At 43.3% G+C, this 21,294-nt stretch overlaps 1 protein-coding gene across 15 annotated transcripts; it reads right to left on the bottom strand.

Annotated features, from left to right (window-relative positions):
• Positions 1-2,688: 2,688 nt before the first annotated feature.
• Positions 2,689-20,425, bottom strand: LOC149915411 (uncharacterized). Of its 15 annotated transcripts, none has more exons than XM_090121448.1 (22): positions 20,224-20,425; positions 19,087-19,154; positions 18,504-18,602; positions 17,587-17,739; positions 16,705-16,935; positions 16,170-16,325; positions 15,689-15,881; positions 15,007-15,097; positions 14,023-14,230; positions 13,340-13,518; positions 13,075-13,250; positions 12,647-12,770; positions 11,917-12,392; positions 11,653-11,773; positions 11,087-11,225; positions 10,816-10,913; positions 9,058-10,294; positions 7,547-7,720; positions 6,697-6,831; positions 5,602-5,779; positions 4,607-4,738; positions 4,079-4,166 (listed from the first exon to the last, which is right to left on the bottom strand). In XM_090121448.1, exons 14-22 carry the CDS (start codon positions 11,731-11,733, stop codon positions 4,163-4,165), a joined length of 2,178 nt encoding a protein of 725 aa, XP_089977574.1. In that variant the 5' UTR covers positions 11,734-11,773; positions 11,917-12,392; positions 12,647-12,770; positions 13,075-13,250; positions 13,340-13,518; positions 14,023-14,230; positions 15,007-15,097; positions 15,689-15,881; positions 16,170-16,325; positions 16,705-16,935; positions 17,587-17,739; positions 18,504-18,602; positions 19,087-19,154; positions 20,224-20,425; the 3' UTR covers positions 4,079-4,162. The 15 variants fall into 15 exon arrangements, with proteins under 15 accessions (XP_089977587.1, XP_089977574.1, XP_089977581.1 ...); XM_090121449.1 differs by lacking the exon at positions 4,607-4,738 and adding an exon at positions 5,025-5,175 and having other exon boundaries at positions 4,103-4,166; XM_090121455.1 differs by lacking the exon at positions 4,607-4,738.
• Positions 20,426-21,294: the final 869 nt, after the last annotated feature.

Consider the following 21,294-nt stretch of genomic DNA (forward strand, 5'->3'; position numbering starts at 1 on the left):
ACATGACCCACATGACTATGAGCTACTTTATGGCTCCTTTTGTATACCAGAGGCTTCCTCCCGCTTTGAGAATGGATTTGGCCTAGGTGAGGCTAAGACGTGTATTACAGTATTAGGTGAGGGAGCTGTAGAGCTAGGGACAAAATAACGTGGCATGACGCACGTGAAATGATTTGCCTTAGGGCATTTCATCATTGATGACAGTCCAAAAAGCCCACCAAACAATCTCTCCTCCTCAAAATTAAGACACTTGCACTTATGCCTTTGCAGGACAGATCTTTCCAGGTACAATCCCTTCCTGGTTTTGTGCAATTATCATCAGCCTCTATTTTCAAAAGACAGGTGCCTGTGACAGATAGGTGAATATCTCCAGGTACCAAACTGAAACAATAGAAGCTAGGCACTTAATAAAAAGTAATCCCTCACAAAGCCCACCTAAATTGTTCAGTATCTAAATATTTTACAAATCTGGGTCATGGATCCCTAAGTTCATTTGGGGAGATGCCTATGTGGTCACCCTCACAGCGGTATGTGTCCCTTTTTAAAGCCGGTGGGGCAGGAAGCCTCCTCTGCATCTCCCAGCATCTCTGGCCTTTGGTTATTACTAAAAGGTTTCTCTTTAGCTCCTGTTTCATCTTCCATCATCACAAAACAGCTGCTGTAAGGTCTTCTGCCCATTTGGCCTCTGACTAATCACACCTATCCTGATGTCTGATAGAGAGACCTCTTTGCGGTCTAATGGGAGCAGTGAGGGATTCAACAAAGGACCTTCCTTCCACTTTTAGAAAGAACTTTCATCAAAACGTAACTAAGCTAAGAAAACAGCTAGAGAACTGCTTACCATCTCCTTCAATCACGACTGCAGTGGAAACAAAACAGCTGAAGAGGAAGTAGAAACAACAAAGTTTTCAAGCAATGATTTTATTGACGGTAATTTCTCAAATGTATCTCAATAGCTTTCCTGTTTTATTTAAACTGAAATAAAAGGAGAAGGATGGCAAGTCTGATTTGGGTTTCCAATTGAATCTTGCGTCATCTAATTACAAATGGCTTCATGATATTAAAAATGAAAATATTTCTCTACATCTGCTCCACCCTCTACAAATATGGCTTTGTTTTGCTGCTTCCCTAATCCTGAACATCTGAGCATTGGAAATCCAGCAATGAAGAGTCACATATGCATTTTCAGTAAACATCCAGCTGAACATCTGTACATCCACTCAACACACAACTCTTCCCTGGTGTATGTTCTTGCTCTATCCTGACTGCAATACTGTTGCTAATCATGTCATGGCATTTATTGTCTGCAGGGATGCCAGCATACTTCAATCACCTGCCCTTCATCGCTGACAAATTTAGGATCCACCTGCAAATTTGCAGAACTCCCAAATGTAATCCTCCTTTATTTATCCAAGCAGAGATGTGTACACAACACCTTGCACCTGGCTTCCAAAGAATAAAGGTCTATCCATTATGGTGCTGGACTGCACAGTCAAGGGAGTCTGGAGGGAAACGGTACAACTACATATACCTCTTCTTTAAATGCTAGGTGCTGTCCTCTGACAAATTTAGTCTTTGTTAGTCTTCAGCAACCGGATGAAAGAGCTGCTTGATGCAGCTTATCTTAACACACAGTCATCTTAGAACTGCAGCTGTAAGGAAGACCACGCCATTCAAAAGCTTTGTGTTAAACCACTACTCCTGAGTGGCAAGTCGTCTTTATGTTCTTGGGGAAAACTGGGTGTCATTAGCTGCTCCCATTTAAACATCTGTAAAAGCTTGAAACAGCTCAACATAAGCAACAGTAAGCTTGAAGAGCAACTAGATTCTGATTAGCCCAGCTATCCTGAAAATAAGAATTACAACTATTGTTTTGTACTTTTAGATCACTAAAATAACATTCCTTTTACTGTCTTTAACATTTCAACCCAAAAGTTACAAAAAAAATGCACTGAAGTGATTCTGATACGTTATTAATGACAAAGACTACATTTTCAGCACCACTGCATCTTGTGAAGAAAGTACATGCTACAGGATATTTTCACAACAAAAGGACTAGACTGCTTATCTTTATAACTTAAATGGAAGATAAAGAAGTAAATCTTGTACAGAGACTTGAAATATGAACTGTCACCTAAACTGCTTTAGGAGATACTTACGTGGCAAGTAACTGGAAGCCATAGAAACATTATAATGCCCACTAGCACTACGTTTGTCACAGAACTTTACTGCCTTTCCATATATCCTGCTTCTCACTTGGTGACATTTTCTTCTGCAAGGACCTCGCAATGCTTCCTGGGACATCTCCTGATTTTAGCTCCGCAGGCAGAGGTCTTTTCTCAGTGGAAGATCAGGCACATCAAGGTTGAAAATGGGATTAGGAGATGCATTTGCTGATCACTGCTGCACACTTTTCTAACCCTTTCATGGAAGCTGATCAGCGATATTCCAGGTAAGTACGTTAACCTTTACACTTGTGAAAGACAACGTGTCAGCTGATGCTTACCTCCACGTGCCACTGTTTGCCCATAGCATTCACCACACGTCCTTCAACTGGTCTTCTGTGTGCTCCACAGATGGGGACGCCCATTTTGTCACGGCAGGTAAACCATGTAATTATTCTCCTTTCGGTTCGTGAGCATCAGCAGTGAATTCCTTCCTGTTCAAAAATTCATTAATTGAGAGCATGAATAGAACAATTTCAACTTCAGAGCTTCCGTAGAGATCATTTAATTTTTAGCACTTGTTTCAGTAACAGGATTTATACTATAATAATGTCTTTAGCAGCATCAAATACGACAGTTCAATATGATTATTTTTTTAAACAAGCTTGATTGATTCTGAGAAAAGCCTGCTAAGTAGGATGCATCAAATCTCTATGAAAATAGCTACGGAGCTTGTCTCAAACAGGTTAGAAAGCTGTAGTCATGCCTGGCTTACATTCTGGCTCTCTTAGCACAGGTTTCTTTTAGATTTACTTAAATGTAATTGAAGGAAAGAAAAATGCACTCCTCTGCATTTTCCCCGTGATATCAAACATCAGAGAAAGAAAAATATAAGCTGACAATACCGCTGACACAACACTACAGGTTGTTCTTCAAATCAGCCTCTGCCATGATAATGAAATGATAGCTTCCTTTGTACTAAAAAGCAAACAACTAGTGACGTGTGTTATATCCTACAATGCCCCCTCATCCATGCATCACTGGGGGATGTAAAAACATGCAGCTATGTATTCTGCAGCTGCAGAAGCTGATGAAACGAGATGAAGGAAATCTGAAAAGAAAAACACACTTTGTGCAACTCAACTAAAAGCAAAGAACATAGGCAAGATAATGACTGAAGCAGCTGAATACAACCAATTTTCTGCCCTTTGTATTAGAAAAATAATGTCAATCATTTTGCTGCTATAAGCAAGTTTGCACTCAGATTTCCTATTTCCTATGGTACCACCCTGTGCTGCAAATTGCAGACTTTCATCCCGCCCCACTCCCATGTTTACCCTCAGCCTCTTCAGAAATTTAGATTGGAAGCTGGATGGCAAAACGGGCCCTAACTCTCTACATAACCACGTGTATTGCATTAAAAGCATGAAATCAATGGCTACACAGTTTACTTAAAAAAAAAAAACAAACCGTGAAGGATCCCACTGAAATGAGCGCATTTATTAGTGAAAAAGGTGATAAACTGGACTCAAATTGGGGAACCCATGTTGGGAAAATAAAAACCTATTTAAAAATGACAAAACTTCTGCATCTGATTTGTTTTTAAGTGTCTACCACAGTGTATCCTACTCATCCTGAAACATCACCAGGTACAACACACACTTGACAGGAAATCCGGTGTCGAAGTAGACAAGTAGTTAATATTTTATGCACACATTTTAAGATATCCACTCTCAGTTTTGTGATGCATTCTTAGACCTTTTTCTCATAAAAGACACTTTGGTTACTCCATCTCAGCAGGAAAGCCTTAGGAACCATAACCATCCCTCCCAACTGTCATTCCATTTTCATCATTACCAGTGATAGAAGGAAGGGTGAAGACCCACCTGCCGTCATTCTTGACGAATCCAACTCCTGCCAATACTTGTTGGCAGATATCACAGCAGAAGCACTTCCAGTGGTTGTTCACAGCTTTAGTAACGCAACCAATAACGAACTCACCTGTAGGAAACACAGTAACAGGATGTAAAATGCCATGCTACACAAAGTTAAAAGAAGCCTGCAACTGAATCGCTAGAATTACATCACCATTTTTGCCTTGCTCCTCTTCTAGAAAAGGACACTTTTCAACTGTTATTCACACAGTGTTGGCTTCTACTCCACTAGGCCTAGAATCAAGGCTTGAAAGAGCTCCATACTCAAAGCACAACAGAACTGAGTTTGGATGGCCCTGACCCTCCTGCGAGAAAACTCCTGCAGTCAAAGTACAGTAGAATACAAAGACACACAGAGATACAGCAGGAGAATGCACTTGCTAAACAGCAAATCCAACACGCACACCAATTTCTGATCTACCACAGAGTCCTGTGCTGGGAGGCACTGAGGAAGTGAGAAAACTACCATTTCATATTCTCTGCTGCACAGCCATGCCAAACACTCACGCTGTTCTCTGCACGCACGCTGCAGCCAAGGCCCTGAGCAGCGCAAACGCTGCCTGCAATACGTCGGGAGCTCCGCCTCCTGCTGCTGCCAAAGGCTGACACCCGGCTCTGAAGAGCCTACAGATCCAACAGCTGCCAAAGAGAAGTGATCAGGCAGATAACAGGTATGAAGAAAACGAAGTCTAACATGCAAGTCTGTGGCATTCCCCTGAAGTCATAGCTTTCCAAGAATAAAATGCGATGGTCTCTAGAAGTGTCGGGAAAGCTTGAGGCATCGCTGCTGACTGCAGCCCTGCTGATTTCGGCTACTCTCACCACATTCAAGAACTGGAAAAGCCCACTTTCAGGCAGGATTCATGGAGTGCTGCAGCCCAGAAGGGTTTTTTCTCTCAATGAAAAGCCTTCACATTAAGCTTACCTGACATTGAAGTCACTAACTATTCTGTGAAATGTGGTATTCTTGAACCCACAAGCCTTTCTCCCCTGTGCACAGGGCCCTGAAATTTTCAGCTGTTCGAGGGACAATATTTGAAAGCAGCTCCGTGGTTGTGTGTCCTACAGGTTCGTCACTGGCAGAAACAAAACACACAACAACAGGGTTGGTGTCCTTTGACAGCTCCGCTGCCAGAGAGAGGTGGCCCTTCTGCAGCTCTGACAAGCTTTGCTGGCATTCTTCAAATCTCCTCTCAGAAGAATTGGCCAGTTCTTGAACTTTAGCTCTGACCCCAAATTGCTCTACTTTCACTTCACCATCTGAAAACAAATCCGAGATTTCCTTAGCTCTAGTCACTGCAGCCAGAGATCAGCAGCTTTTGTTCTGTATAATCTCCAGGGTAAAACAAAGCCAAACAAACTACAGAAGATATTGAAAAGAACTGTAAAAACCACTCAACCGACTAACCAGCATCACCTGTAGCTGTCCAAATTAAAACACTGTCTGATGTTTCAGAGGGCACTAAGTTCATTTCTTTAGCGATGACATGCTTTGCACACACCTCAAGAACTTGGTCCCTTCTCGTAAGGATCCTGTAACACTTCTTCTGTGTATGGAAGAGGACCGTGAGCTCTCCAACACCGCGTTCCTTCCACTGAGCAGCATCTCTGGCCCAACTGTAAAATTTCGCCCTCTCTTTGAAGGGAATTCCTTCATCTTCTTCTCCAGACTACCTCCACCTAAAACACAGCACAGTAACGCGTGATTTCCCCAGAAGTTGTTGTCACCAACAACACTGTTACAATTCTGACATCATAATCCAAAATTATTCGATGTTTTCCTTTCTTCAGTGGCTTTGTACCCACAGCTCTATACTCATCATGCACTGAAGTGACTGAACAGCCCTGCCTTCTCAAAAGGAGAGAGCCCAACAGATTTCAGCCTTTGAAATCTTTTTTAAGCTATCAAGTGTGCCAGCATATTTCCCAGTGAAATTTCAGGTCTGCTGAATGATGTGCTGAGTGATAACCCAGCACTGTTAGCATTCCAGGTGTTCCCCTTATGAAGGCTGCTAAGTAACTTAATACTGGCATTTGATCAGAATAAGAATCAACTGAAAATAATAAATGGAGGCCTCACAGCTGCGTATCCTCCTCACTTTATATGTGCACATTACTGCCTTTTAACATCCTTCAATTAACACATCTTCCACAGTTAAAGAAAAGCTTGAAAGAACTGGAGAAACATGTGACAGACAAGCATTTCTGAAGGAGAAAAAGAGCAGGCAAGGCAAGAAAGAAAACAACAGACGTCGTAATATGATTAACGGATGAGGAAAGGCAGACAAGATATTGCAGAAAGAGGAAGACAACATTTTGCAGACTTCATCAGATTAACTGTTCCAATTAAAGGACACTACATACTGTTTTTTTGTGCTCCATCAGTCTTGCTTAGTCATTATACTAACCTGCAATTAAGTTCTATTCTTTACAGGAAGCCAAACTAGAAGACTACAGTCATTGCAAGCTTCTCCTCTTATTAGGCATACTAAGGTTAAACACGAAATCCAGACATGAACAACTGAGTTAAGCCTTACAAAGCTACATCAGGCTTCTTCAAGCAAGTTGTTCTACTTCCTAAAAAGCTGTATCACCACCTCCTGGTAAATTCTCTGACACGCGAGCAGTTTCTGTGGATTCTGCTTCTCCGCTGCTGGCAGCTGACTGCACAAATACTGTTGCTGTTGCTTCACTGGTTGATGGAGTATGTAATTCTTCCTTACTTGTAGAGACTGAGTCAGTAGGATTAATAAAACAGTAAGCAAATAAGCCATAAGAGCCTAAGATACAAACTTCAAACTACATTAAGTCTGGACACTAAGAATAACGACTCCCTCCAAAAAAGCCACATTTCCCCTCTCCCCTCCCTCCCTTCCAGAAATTGATAAATTTCTTCATTTATTTACAACAGCAGTACAGTAAAAACATGATAGTAAGTTCTCAGTCTCCAACTTTCCTATAGTGCTACTAATGTTTCAGAACAGCTAACTAACAGGGATTAAGGGAAGTGAACAACTGGGGAAAAACAAAAAAACAAACAAGAATTGTTGTTGGAAGGTTTCAGACATTCTTCATCACTCTTAAAACACACACAGCTTTGACTCAACAAGAGACTGAAGTACCTTTGAAGCAGTACGATTCCAAAACAAGCACCATTTCCCTTGGAAACTGCTCTGAAATCACTTAACTCTTACATACCTGCTAGGAGGAATTCTACTAGCCAAAGCTGTTTCTACTTTAGGAGGCAAAGCTGTTTCCTTTCTCTCCCGGAGAAACTTAAGTTCTTAGTAGTACCATAGTTCCAGTGCCAGAACAGACTTGAGACACAGTCAAACAAGCCAAGTAGTTTCTAATCTGCCGGACGCTTTATTTCTCACTAAGTGAAAATAGTCTAAGGATAATACTGCAAATTTATTGCCTAAACTTTCGTAAAGACTTGACTCGTACTTTTTCTTTGAGTTTTTACTTCTTTCTGAGAGCCTTCTGGACTGGCATCCTCCGCACTGCTACTAAAGCCACAGACAGACGTAGAAGGGACCTGTGGAGTTTCTCCTTTAGCCTTCTGCTCAGAAGATTTAGTTTCCCAAGCAGTAACACATTCACGTTTGACTAGGGGGCCTGCTGCAAAGCACAAAAATTAGTGGAAAACAGCTGATAAGACAGCTAAATATCGTGATCATTTTTGGCACATACGTTATAAAGTAACCTAACGATACTCAGAACATCTTAAATGTAGAGCTTTTGAAATAACATCATTATGTAAAAAGACACTCATTCAGGATAACCAAGGAACTGTAAATCCATCACACTTGGGTTTTCTGCTGCTATCAAAGAACCTCCATGCAATAATGAAGACTTCAATCTTGCAACCGCCACTACAAATACTAGCTTCCTTTGACATTTACTTATATTTCTGGAAGCTCAATACGTGCCACCTTTTGTTAGTACACAGACACTCACAGCCTCAGAAAGAGTGACTGGCCAAATGGAAGATGACAGTTTTTCTCAATTTAAATATCGTAAACATATTGTAAATGTTGTCTGCTGGTTCTAGTAGCACTATACACTTTCCTTTTGAAATTCAAGTCTCAGACCAAGAACAGGTCAGCATTTTCATATTGTTACAAGAATTATTGATGGCCATACGCCAAACAAAATACAGCTACAGAGAAGAGCCATATGGGTATCATCTACAGAGGAAAAGCAAAACCAAGGACTGAAAAAGAAAGTAAGAAACAGAAAGCAGTCAGCAGCAGCGTGTGCTACCGATGAACTTTGAGCATTTGGAACTCCAGATGGTATTAACCAGAGACTGAATAGAGCTTATTTCACAACACTTCTGGGAAGTACAAGAAGAAAAACCACGACAAACAAAGGCTCAAGTGACAGATGTGAAGTTACTGGAAAGGAATGGAAGCAGACAAGAAGGATGCCTCCTAGTTGAAGGGATAATTCGAGTTGAAGCTTAAGCACAACTGCTGTTCTCGTAGGTTACCAGTCAGAGCGAGGCCTTGAACACAATAACTGCCAGCTTAACACAAAAAATGCACTGTCAGCACTTCACCCTGACATTTTAAACAACGCCTCGTTGTTTAAACAATATTAGCATCTCCTGGTTCTAGCAGTACCAAACTCCTTCCCTACAAAAAAAAGCAACACTAAGATCAACTCTGACGCCCCGGACAGATTCCAAAATCCTACCCGCAACTCCCTTTCTCACTACAGAGTTGCACTGAGTCCTGCATAAGGCACGCTTCTGTTCTTACGTGCAAAGAACTACAACTTCATATTTACTCAAGTTGAAAGTCTAGGATTTGAAGATTCACAGACGTGCATTAGAACTGAAAGAAACAACATACTATTAAGACAGAAGAAGTAATACACAATGACCAGCATTAACAAGTGACTGACTAATGAGCTGCACACTTGAATAAATTACTGGTTCAATTAACACTCACCTTTCTCCAGGATTTTAAACGAGAAGTTGGAGGGCCCACCCTGTGCCGAAGGAGCCGGCTGGGATGCCTCGCTCTCCCAAGGTTTCTGAGCAGCACTACAGCTTTTGGGGGGTTCAGCTACTCCCGCTTTTTCCTGCTCTGCTTTCCGAGATGCTGAAGTTCCTTCATCGCTCTTTCTTGGACGATTCAAGCTGAATCCAAAGAGGGAGCCGGGGGCTGAAGTATTCCCAAACGGGAATGTCTCTTTGTTACTGAAAACGCTCCTGACAGATTCAGATCTAAATACAAACTTCGGAGCAGAAACCTCCGTTTTTGCTGGCGTTTCAGAGGTGCTTGATACCTCTAAAGCTTCTACGGTGGCATCAGAAGCATCACTACCATGGCCGAGGTCGCTTCTCACCCTGGTAGCTTCCTCCAGCACAGCTACAGCGTTGTTACCACAAGGAGATGCTTTGGCTGCATTCGTACGAGAAACATGAGATGTTACCAACGTGCCTTTCTCACGGGTGTGCTCACTCTTGTCCCTGTCTGCTGTTTCTTCAGACTGGAGTGTAACTCCACTACTTGAAGGCAGTTCGTTTTTGTCTTTTTCATCCATGTTTGTCAAGTCAGTTGTACACTCTTTGGATGGATCATCTTTCTTAGCGGTATTTTTACTGGACTCCTGTATACCAAATTTAAATCCACCGAGAGGCATCCACATTGAAAAATTACATCCTTCCTCTGCAGGCTTTGCTTCACCATCTGCAAGATTCTGAGAGGTACATGCTGGTGTTTTCCCTTCAAGTTTCAAGGAAAATTCTTGTAGAGATACTTCTGAATTAGTTTTGCTTGTATTCTGGCAAGTAACACATTTTGGGGCAGTGGGTTCATTTCTTACTAAACAGATGTCACAGTTCCACTGGCCTTCCTTTTTAGCAAAGGCAGATCCCAATTTGTCCTGTGCGACACTAACACTGGATTCTAGAGGTTTTAAAACCACACGTTTTGTGAAATAGCCTGGTTCAGGCAGTGGTGGATTTGTGCTTGCCTGTGGAAGGCTGTAGTTGTAGCGATCACCACCACCACGAGGCAAAATGATTCCAGCAGATGGAGCATCAAAATGCAAAGGTGCGCCATACGTGTCTTGAGGAAACACAGCAGCGCAAGTGTTTCGCAGAGGTGGCGTGCGGATTGCTTGTTGATGAGTGTATCTACGCTGCTGAGGTGCAAGTCCATCCATGCCACAGACAGGTGCCTAAAGAAAAAGCACCGTTACTTCCTTGTGGAAAAGGAGGAAAAGGGATTAGGGTGCTAAAGCCCATGCAACACGCACTCTTAATAGCAAGGCGTACCGTAAAATTACATTTCAACTCTAATCAGTTTAAACTAAAATCATACGTTCAAAACTTGAGTGGTATCTGAAAACACAGACTGGGGAGAAGCGTAAGCTGAATAGACTCATTTTTCTTTAGTATTTAAAAAAAAAAAAAAAAAAAAAAATCAAGCCCCCATACTATTTTGGGGAAAAGAACATTGCAGACAACGAGCAGAGGACATATGTTAGCAGGTTAAAAACATGCTTTGCTGGCTGTTTCTCCCAAACCCAATATCCCAAAGCTTAGCTGATTACGGAACTTTCTGCCTGTCTCCAGCAGACCTCAAGTTTAGTAAACGCTCTCTCGGGAACCGCAGTTATATCCTGCTACACACAGAATCAAAACCAGTTGTTTTCAACACATCAGTAGAAATGGCTTGAGCAGATTCGTATGTCCTCACCTTTGTTGGTGCTACACTGGTTGCAGCAGTTCTTTGAAGAGACTGTGAGTTACAAGCAGGTGACTGGCTACAGTGAACAGATGGGCCAGAGGTAGCAACTGAAAAGGAACACCAAGAAAAGAGTTTATATCCAGTTTTTGTGATTACTGACTTGAGTGAACTTTCCCAAGGGACCAGTTTTACTCATTCATCTCAGAACACTGCAGAAACATTTTAAGAAGTCTTACTCCGTTTAGCTAAGTGTTCAATTAAAAATTCAGCATCAACTTACCCCTTAAAGGAGCTTCATGAAGATTTTGTGCTCTCCGATAACCATCTGACACTGTACCTGTTTCATAGCTTCCAGCAGGCCAGCAGTGAGATGATACATTTACACTGGAACTATTACGTTTCATTTCCCATATTTCATTCTATTAAAGACAGTGTTTCAATTAAGAGCATGTAAACGTATTACATCGGTATTTGGAGGAAACCTAAGGAATGATCCCTACGCTCCTCTGCTATTTTAAAGCATGTTCAAGGTCTGAGACACACACAAAAAAAAGATGAGTTAAGTGCTGCAATAATCTATGATCTTCCTATGCTTTACGAAACTGAGACTGTTCCCTGAAGCTAGAAATAAACCCAGAACAAAGTAGCTAAGCTGAAGAAAGCACAACTTTCTGCACGCACAATCCTCAGGATTACTTCCCATATCTGAGTACCAAATCAGAGTTTGTAGGCAACAAAGTTTTACTCTTGAACTCAGTTTAAGCAGGTGTTTATAGCAGTTCTCTTCACTGAGTTAAGAGGTAGCCTGGTAAGTGAAGTTCAATGCTTGGGTCACAAAGTACTTACCAGAACAAAAAGATCAACTGTTCTGCATCGAATATAGTGACTCAAGTTGTTTACCGTTAAAGCTTCCACTTGCTGACCCATATCGTGGGCTCACTCAGGAAACTCCAGTGGAGTGGATCTTCTGAAGAGAGAGAGAGAGAGATCCTTCCCCACTTGTAGTCAGCTCTTAAATGGGTCTAGGAGAGGTGGAGCCAGGCTCCACCCCTTCCTGCAGCACAGGTGAATTGCTTTCACCTGTGCTCCCAGGGCTGACTCATTGCTCACCTCAGGTGATTAATCAGAGGTTCAGGCCTTGACTCAGCAGTTCCCATACAGTAATCAAATAGGAGGAGGTACTAAGGCAGTTCAGTATCTTCCAATCAGAGTTTTAAAACTCAGAAGTTCAACAGAAAGATACTACCAAATCTCAGTAGTAGCAGTACAATGACAAAAACAAAAAAACAAAAAAAATAAAACCAACCACAACCCATCAACACACAAAGCCAACTGAAACAAAAAACAAACCAACCAGCTAACAATTCATATGTAAGCCTGTGACATACAACCCCTCTTACTCTCATCTTTGAATAATCCATCAGTACCTGGATGTCCACACTATGGAAATGTCTGAAGAGAGGATACGCAGGTTCGGGAATACTTCTGTGCTTTTTGATAGTTCTCAAGCTAAGCAAAATTTTCTTCCAGTAGTAGACGCTTCTTCCAATATATTCTTTCTGGTCGTGGGAGTTAAGGCTAACGCCCTGTTGAAGAAAGAGAAATTCAAACTATCGCAGAATATTTAAATAGAGTGTTATTCATACTTATTCTTCTCTGATGCAGTTGAGAGTAGTGAGGTAAGAGTATTTGACTAGAGCAACTGCCTTGCATGACATCCCATCAAAATTAGTAGCAGCAGTTCTCAATACTACATTCTCATCTGATTTTATTTAGTCTATTAAGTTTGCAAAATTAGAGAAAAACAGATGATACTTATTTACAGATAATCTTAACGTACTGTTTTTTGCAGGCTTCTTGCCCAATGTATAATTAAGGCAGGCTGAAGGCCGTGTTTCTCCAGGGCTCGCACAGTACTTAATCCGTGCTGTACAAGAAGCTTCAGTTTGGTTGCCGAGTCTGCTCTGAATATCAAAAGAAATATTCCTCAATTAGTATTCCCTCTTTTTCATCTGTTCACACGTCATTTGTTTGATGAACATAACAAGCAGCTTCAGTCCTAAGCTAGCTCTTCTTTACAAATGCACTGTCAGAAATGTAAAGCCCATTTTTATAAAGTTCTTCAGCATCTCACACCCCTACAGCAAAAAACATTTAACATTTAAAGGACGTCAAACAAAAGGAACTAGTTTTACGCAACCTATGGGAATCAATTCAGAAGCCATCTAGAAGGTTGGTTCCAATATTTCCAAACTGAAGAAGCCTTACTTTGTTTTTTTCTGCATAAGAGCACAAACAGCATCCCACCAGGATCTTTGCTTCTCAGTACAGAACTGTTTGCACAGCAGCAACGGTAAGAACAGAGGTTGATGTGTGCCACGCCGAGTATTAAACTTCTCTTGCAGTTCTAAGTTGCTAGTGAACACCATCCCGAGTAAAAAAACCTGTTTTGGTGAAAACAAACAAACAGAAGGTATTAGGTAGCAAAAAACAGGCATTTAAATGCATTTAAGAACTTAGGAAGCTTGCTTACTTCAAGGTCCAACAGGCAAATGGACTCAGGAGCATCTGTTTCCAGTCTCGATGTCTCTTGGGGCAAGTGAAAGAGTTGTTGTAATGATCTGCGCAGCGGGAATAACACTGACATGGAATTCCACTGCAAGCCAAGCCATGCAAGGTGCTGGAGACTACCACTGTGCATCCAAACAGCACCTATGCAAAAACAAGGGTTGCAAGAAGCGTCCTCGTTAGGAAAGGTATCATTCTACTCCTGTTACACTCAAATTCAAAGCCAGACTTCATCATCAAGTTAAGCCTAAAAAATGGGAAGATATCATTAGTTCACAATTCATCCTGGAATTATTTCATTTTTATGCCTGTCACCTGTGTTCATAGATTACACATAAATAATGTGGGCCTTCCTATCAGCACTCACCAGCATACAAGCACTTTCCAGCTTCAATTGGAAATGAGTCAGAGCAGACCAGAAGACAACAGTGTGGAAGCAGGAAGTATGTGAGAAATTCTTCAGAACCTGGCATGATGATACTGCCCCTCAGCTACAGCTGAAAGTGAAACTTCTTGCAAAGCACCCTCTGATTAGGGCAACCACAAGCAGCTATTACAGATACTTGTCTTTTGTTGCAGATGAAGCACTTGTAGAAGAACCTCTAATACAGAGTCATGCTTACGTTGAGTTTAAGTAGCATCTCTTACCAATATTGTATTTACTCAGTTCTCCCTGCTCTGGTGCTTGGGGACTGACATCTCCCATATCATCTGTGCTGAGAAAAGACCTCTCTTTAGAAGCTCCACTCCCAAACAGGCTTTCAAACAATGTAAATAAACCACTTCTGTTTGCAAGCTTCCACAATCTCTTTCAAGAAGTCTTCCTTGCCGTGGCTTAAGTTCAGCAACATATGACCTAGAAAAACGTAATGTCACATAAGAACACTCAACTTAAACAAGGACTACAATATTTGATGCAGTGGGCTGTTCCTGCTGCTTTAGACTGGGAATCTAGATTTCCCCTTATGATATTTACAAATCAAATTTACAAATACAAATTTCTAACTTACACTCTCCCTATAATTAAGTCACCCTTTTAGCATATGGGCTGACAGCAGTCCCAAGGCATTTTCAAATCCAGTTCTCCAGAATTACTGTGTATTTTTATTATAATGACACTGCAATTGTCTTCAAAATAAGTAGCTGTCAGTCTCATCTATTCAGGAACAATTCAGCCTGATGCCTGGTGTTTTCTTTGTTTTCATCTAGAGCCCACAGGATAGTGAAGACTGAAAACAACTACCTCGGCTTCACCAAAAAAATTTTTTAAAAAATGCACCAAACCAAACCTGTTGGAACAAAGAAGGGAACAAAAGTGACAGGAAAGGAGCAATATTTTCTTTTATACTTGGGACTAGCAATGCTTACAAATAGTATATTAGTAGGCAGAAACCAGCAGACTAGGAGACACTGAAAGTTAAATTCTATCTTAATGTCCTGGAAATAAAAAGAAAAAGCCCATTACGTGTCAGGATCAAACCGCTCTTTTGTATTTCATACGTAGCCAAAATACAGAACGTTTGATAGCATGTTCCAAGACGCCAAGTGTGCTCTTTAACAAGCCATTAGCTCTGACATTAACTGCTCATAAAATGGAACTACGGAACATTTATAATTCTTAGTTTTTATTACCAGACTGGCTTTTTCGGTCACAGGCCAACATTTCCAGCGCATCTTGCCCAGCACGATCTCCTCTTATTAGTTTTGACTTTGGTTTAGGAATCTGGCAAAGAAAGAAAAGAATTGCTACAGCTTCTTCTCAACAAAAAACAACTCACCCTCATTTAGTCTTAAAAGTTAGGAAACAAGCTTGTTTCTTTCCTGAAAAGGACACAAGGTGAGTAACTGAACAATTGCAAATAGCTGTAAGAGCGCACAAGAGAAAGCGATGTTTTGAACGCAAGCACTTGTGCAAAAGGGAAAGCTGATTTTATTCCATAAAGCAAAGAATTAAGCTTGATCAAGCTCTGCTGCTTACACAATTAGTATGTGAGAGCTACTCAGGTCATTCCCCTCCCCCCCATACCACTAACCTTAATATTAGTTATTTTAGCTGCACTACAGAGAAGGGAATAGTCTACAGGAAACACACTCATTAGCCCTTAAGAGTCATTTTACTTCTGACAAGTGAAACAGATGAGATTTTCTTCACAGTACTTGAAATCTTTTAAACAAGTATGGAAGGGTAAGATTTGGCCAGGAGACAGCCTTAAAAACAGTAGTTAGTTTTTGGAATGCAGGCGTTCAGTGCGCGTACAAGTGAGAGCATTCAAGAACTGCAACAATTACAGGCACAAACTGAAGAGTGACTTACGTGGAAACTTTTCAGACAACACAATGCTGCGAGTTCACATGCATCTCTCCATTGTGCCTCGTTGTTCTGGGCCGTTTTCAGCAGGAAAGTGCCAGCGTGCATGTAGAAGTGTCCTTTCATTTCAAGGAAGGTACGAGACAGCTCATCAGGTCCATTCGCACACAGCTTCACAGAGTGAAGCACACGATCAAAACTGGAACATAGAAAAGATTCATTTTCAACCAAGTCCTGGTCTCCCAGGATTTATACTAGACCCCTATCACTGAGTCTTCTCTGAGGCCTTTAGCTCAGACACAGCTTGCGGATCAAGCCTAGCAACATTTGCTCTTTGCAGTTAGTACAGAGGAACTCCTCTTCCATCCATAAAACAGCTACTCACTGAAAATGATGCCTGCTAGAAGTTCGGTGACCCAGAAAAATATTCAATTTTTTCCTTTTTTTTTCTTCTTTTTTTAAATAAGCAAAACAGTTAAAAGAGTACCTTTCAAGGGCCCCTCTGCTTTCTCGAACATCTCTAGAAGCAAGCGTCATTTTAACCAAGCTAGAATAGGCCAGCAGATGATCCTTCTTGACAGCTCTCCAATTTTTTTTTTTTTTTTTAATCAGCCTCCAAGTCTCGTACTGATTCAAGATATTCCTGAAGAATAAAGTTCATCACAGAATGAGGAACCGCCATCCTTCTATGAAGGCAAGAGTTTCTCCAGAACATCTTGCTACATAATCCAGTTTCCCAGGTGAGATGTTAACGTATTCTTCAGCAGCAAAATTCCAGGAACTATTTGCCTCAGCAATTCCCTCCCTGATGGAGCTGCTGTATCTAACTTAGTACCTCAGCTAGAAACTAAACAACTCTTTAAGGCTTAAGAAAATCCTAAATAAATCATTGTTTCCGCAGACATTACATTTAAAGGAGTTAAGCCACTTGAGAATTAGCTGCCATTGTAACGATACTAAGAGAATAACACCGGTTTCAAGGACATGGGAGATTATGACAGGATCAAAACATGATTAAATACCTCAAATGTCTTTACGACGCACAAACACCACTCCAAGCTGGAGTCTACAGGTATTTTCCTCTCCGCCTCCTGACAATGAAGCACAGCATCTCTTAATCTATTATTTGAACGGTAGAGAGCAACCAGTCTGATGTTAAGGTAGGGATCGTCTGGTCTCGCATAGAGCTCGGTTTGAGTCATATCAAAGAGCTGATTCCAGCCATCTTCGCCTTTACGCTCCAGTAACTGCTCCTATCACATACGAAGGCAACACGTTGAAATTTCATTCTCTACGAGAGCCTCTTCAGCAACTACGTTACCTGACTGTTTTCTCATTGCCATTACAGACTACATTACTCAAACTGCTCTGGAAAGCTGGTAGGTGCTACAGAGAGTTTGACAAACATTTTAGAAGTGAGGGAAAAAAAAAAAACAAAACCAAAACCCAAAGCTTTAGAGTTTGCATCTTGTAGATGCTAAGTTAGATGCTAAGTTAAGACTGTCAAACCATCTGGTTCAAAGATGCCACACGTCAATACAGAACAGCTTGTCTAAAAAAATAAAATAAAATAACATAACCACACAAAAAATCCCAAAGCACAAGCCTCTCAAGACTTCAATTTCATTGCAGTTGTGCTCCAGAAAACTAACACCTGTACAAAAGTGAGATTGTATGACTGAAAGCATTTACACAGTATTAGGGAATAACAGCATCTCCTACACTTGACAGTTTTCAACTCAAATTAAAAAAAACTAGAAAGCAGTGTAGTCATATAATAGAGACAATACTTAACCTATCTAATCTTGACCTCTTGGATAATATTACTACCATGGTTTTCCCATCGCTTGACGCAACTGAAGTTTCTTCTAGGCACAGAACAGAGATCAGAAGCTGGAATTTACCTTCAATCTGTAAGCAGCAGGATTCCCAGGGAAGAGCCTGGCAGCTTTCTCAACCCAGTACTCTGCTCTTCCATCAGCGATGTCGTTACTGCATAGTAACTCTGCAATCTTCAGTACAAGATCTTTCTGCATTGGATTCAGCTCCACAGAACGCTGGTTTTCCCCATGCATACACATAAGAAAAAAGGTTACTAGTAACTTGATCTTGCAGTCCACGTAGAACAAGAAAGAAAACATGTCAAACATGTCCCCCATTAAACAGACCCAGCAAGTCAAATTAGAACTATCAATAAATACTTTCTCACTGCTTTAAGAAAAGCCTCCCTTTTGAAAGGCCACCATTGGTTTGTAACACCCAGACAACTGCTGGAATTCAGAACACCGTAAGAGAAACAATGTCAAAACCAGCTCCTCTACCACCCGCTGCTGCTCTACTCAGACAGCCAGACCAGGGGTATCTCTAGCCTAACCTAATACGGAGGCTTCCGGAAAACAGAATTAAGTCACAAAGACTGATGGCACTCAGTCACTGTGCTGGCAACAAGACTTTTGTGTGTATCCTCTCCCTCCCCGGTGCCCGAATAATGAAACACAGACTGTGAAGTTCACATTTATATGCTTACCTAATCGGAACTGTATTTGCCCCATTCCCTCTACCTCTGAGGAAACAAACAAACAAAAAGCCCACCGCTAACAAGAAAACAAACAATGCAACTGAAAAACACTCTCAGTCCAGTCTTTCAGTAGCAGCCGGATTACTGCTGTCACCATAATCCCTACTGCAGAATTCTACAGGGCTCACATATTCTTAGTCCAAAGGGCAGCGGGAAGAAGACTATCAGAGCAGGAAGCACAAAGATCAAGTCCATTTACAAAGGAATAAAGCAGGACATCAGGGAGGTGAGTGAGGTGCTTACCTTGTAACACCCAAAAGCTTTTTCCGTGTTATCCTGAGCCTCGTAGATCTGTGAGCTTTGGGATCTCTCTCTCGGACACTGAGATAAATAGATGTATATCTACAGAGTAAATAAAGAAAGAAAGAAAAACCAGAAGGATCAGTATTCCTCAGTATTACAAGTCCCCCCACACCTTGCAGCTAACGTGGGACTTTAATCTGTCACACAGGACAGTTAGCTGTATTTAGTTCAAGGGGCTTGATCTAGATCTTCAAGTAAGGCACAACATTATTGCTACACGTACAGATGTTGCATATTTGCCTGCAAGCACTGGCCTTCATTAAATAAAGCAGTAGCTCACAGAAACTGTAGGAAGGACGTAACACGATGGCATACAAGACATTTCTACCGGATGGGTTTTTACAGCACCACGCAACTACCCATGCTTTAAGTTGCTGTTTTAGGAAGATTTAAATGGCACCACATTCTCCCATTTGCTGCTACCTTAAAACAGCATGACAACGGTCTTCATTTCTCCACTCTACTTCATTTAGCTTTCCCATCACACTTTAAAGAACAGAACAACATACGTAACGTTTATTACCTCTTAGCAAGTTCGTATTCTTTTATCTCAAAGTACAGCTTAGCAAAAAAGAATCCTTTTAACGATCTCTGAAGAAAAAAAAACAAAAGGTACATTTTAAATATACAGTACTTTTGAAGTAATTGAGTAGGGAGACCCTTCTTTCCAGGGGTGCATAATACTTCCAAAGGTGTCTTCACAGCTATCAGCTCCAGTTCACTCCTTGTAGTCTGGGCTTTGTTTTTGAAAGACACAGGAGTAAGAAAATAACATTTCTTCCCAGTAACTGGCAAAGGCTACCAAAGCGAAACTGAGGTTAGTAGCAAAGCAAGTCCTCACACTTGTTACTTTTCACAAGCACACTTCCGACTAAAGAGAGGAGAATGGGGTCAGCTACATACAAGCTGTTTCTCTTGCAACCTATCTACGTTGCAGAAGAAAACAAATGCCACAAATCAAGCTCCTCCTGTCCATGCTTCTGTCACCTTCCTCTCTCGCCTGCCCCGCCTCCTCGTAAACGGGGCTGGAAAGGAACTTCAAAAGAAACGCCGGCAGCCTCGCACAACCCTCCTCTCCAAAATCAACGCAACAGGAAGACCAGCAGCTACTTCCATCACCGACCGCGCTCCACAGCCAGTCGTTCCAGAGAGCAGGGGATCACCCGGCTGCCCAGCCACCAACGCAGGCAGCAGAGCTATTTCCCCCCGCCTCTCCCTCTCTTCCTGCCGGCGTTTCACAACGCCGTCGCACCCACGGCAACAGCAGCCGCACAGCGGCCAAACGAGCCCAAAGCCGAACGGCACGCGTTCCCTATTCCGGCTCCTCGAGAGAGGGAAGGCCGGAAGCCCGGGGACCGTGCCCACGGAACGGGAGGGAGCCGAACTCCGCCCCGCCGCCGGGCTCCTTCCGAAGCCGCCGAGGGCTCAGCGGCTTTCCGAGGCGCGCAGCTGCGGCGAACCGCGTTTCCGAGGAGGCGACTCCGCGCCCGCCCGCCGGCAGCCTCCCTCGGCTTCGACTCCCCGCCGGAGGAGCCCGCCCTCGGGCCCGGCACCCGCGGGAGGGGCGGAGGGACGGGGCGGGCGGGGAGCGGCCCCCACCGCGGCCCGGGGAAGGCCGAGGGAGCGCCGCCGGCGGCGCCGGCCGGGCCGCAGCACTCACCGCTCTGGGAGAGGAGGCGGCGGCCTGCACGGAGGCGACGTACCGCTCCACCTCGGGCCTCGTGCGCCGTGCCATGGCCGGGAGAGGGAGCGAGCGAGAGGGAGCGAGCGAGAGGGAGCGGCGGAAGGCCGGCGCTCGCGCGCCGCTAAGGGAGCTCCCCGCCGCACGCGGCGGAACGCCCTCCCTGCCGACCGCGGCGACGCGCGACGTCACAGCGCGGGGCGGCGCATGCGCGGCGCCGAGCGGCCGGTTCGCGCTTCGCGCGGCGGCGCTTTGAGCCGCGGGACGTCGGGCCGCTCGGCGCGGGCTGCCGGGCGCCGCGAGGGGCTGCGCGCGCCGCCGGTCCCGTCCTCGGCCGGCCTGCCCTCGCGCGTCTTACGGAGCTCGGCGCGGTGAGGCGTACCGAGCCGCTCTCCTCACCCGTAGCGACGCGCCGCGGAGAGCGGAAGCGTCGTTTCTGCGTCGGGTATTGGAAAGGGCGGTTGATCTGAAGAAGCGCGCTGTGGCGCATCCTTAGAAACAGCTGATGTGAAAAGTAGAAGTTCCGTGCGCACATTAGTAACGTGTTTTAGAAACGCAGTTACCGAGTTACGTGAGAAATCCTTTCTCACAAAGCTGCGGTAGGCTCTAGATGTCCTAAGCGATGTGGGTGTAGTGTTCTGAGCTGGGAAACCCGCTGTGAGGTGGTTCGTTAGGCCAGCAGAAGTGAAACACATTGAACACGCTTTCAAGGAGCCAGGGCCTTTGCACGAAGCAGAGCTGTCCCACTCTGTGGGAACCTCAGGGTGCCGCAGGCGGGCTCCAAGACACTCCCCTCTGTCCTCCTTCCCAGCTTATCTCTGTGCGAGGACAGAGGGATGACCAGAACAGTGACCAGTGTAAAGGGCACAAATGCTAGGGGTAATTAAACAACTAAGAGCTTATGTTTCTGTGCTATCTTGGTGCCTGCCTGTCACGTCCCAACTCCTCACGGAGTGAGACAGTCCGGCCTTGTGTAGAGGCCCTGGCTTCTCTGATGTTTGCTACATCTGTTTTTCTCTTGCTGGCAGTTTCTTATCTAACAGAACAACT

The sequence above is a fragment of the Phasianus colchicus genome, chromosome 19 (assembly GCF_987193195.1).
Source record: "Phasianus colchicus chromosome 19, bPhaCol1.hap1.1, whole genome shotgun sequence".
NCBI classification, from domain to species: Eukaryota; Metazoa; Chordata; class Aves; order Galliformes; family Phasianidae; genus Phasianus; species Phasianus colchicus.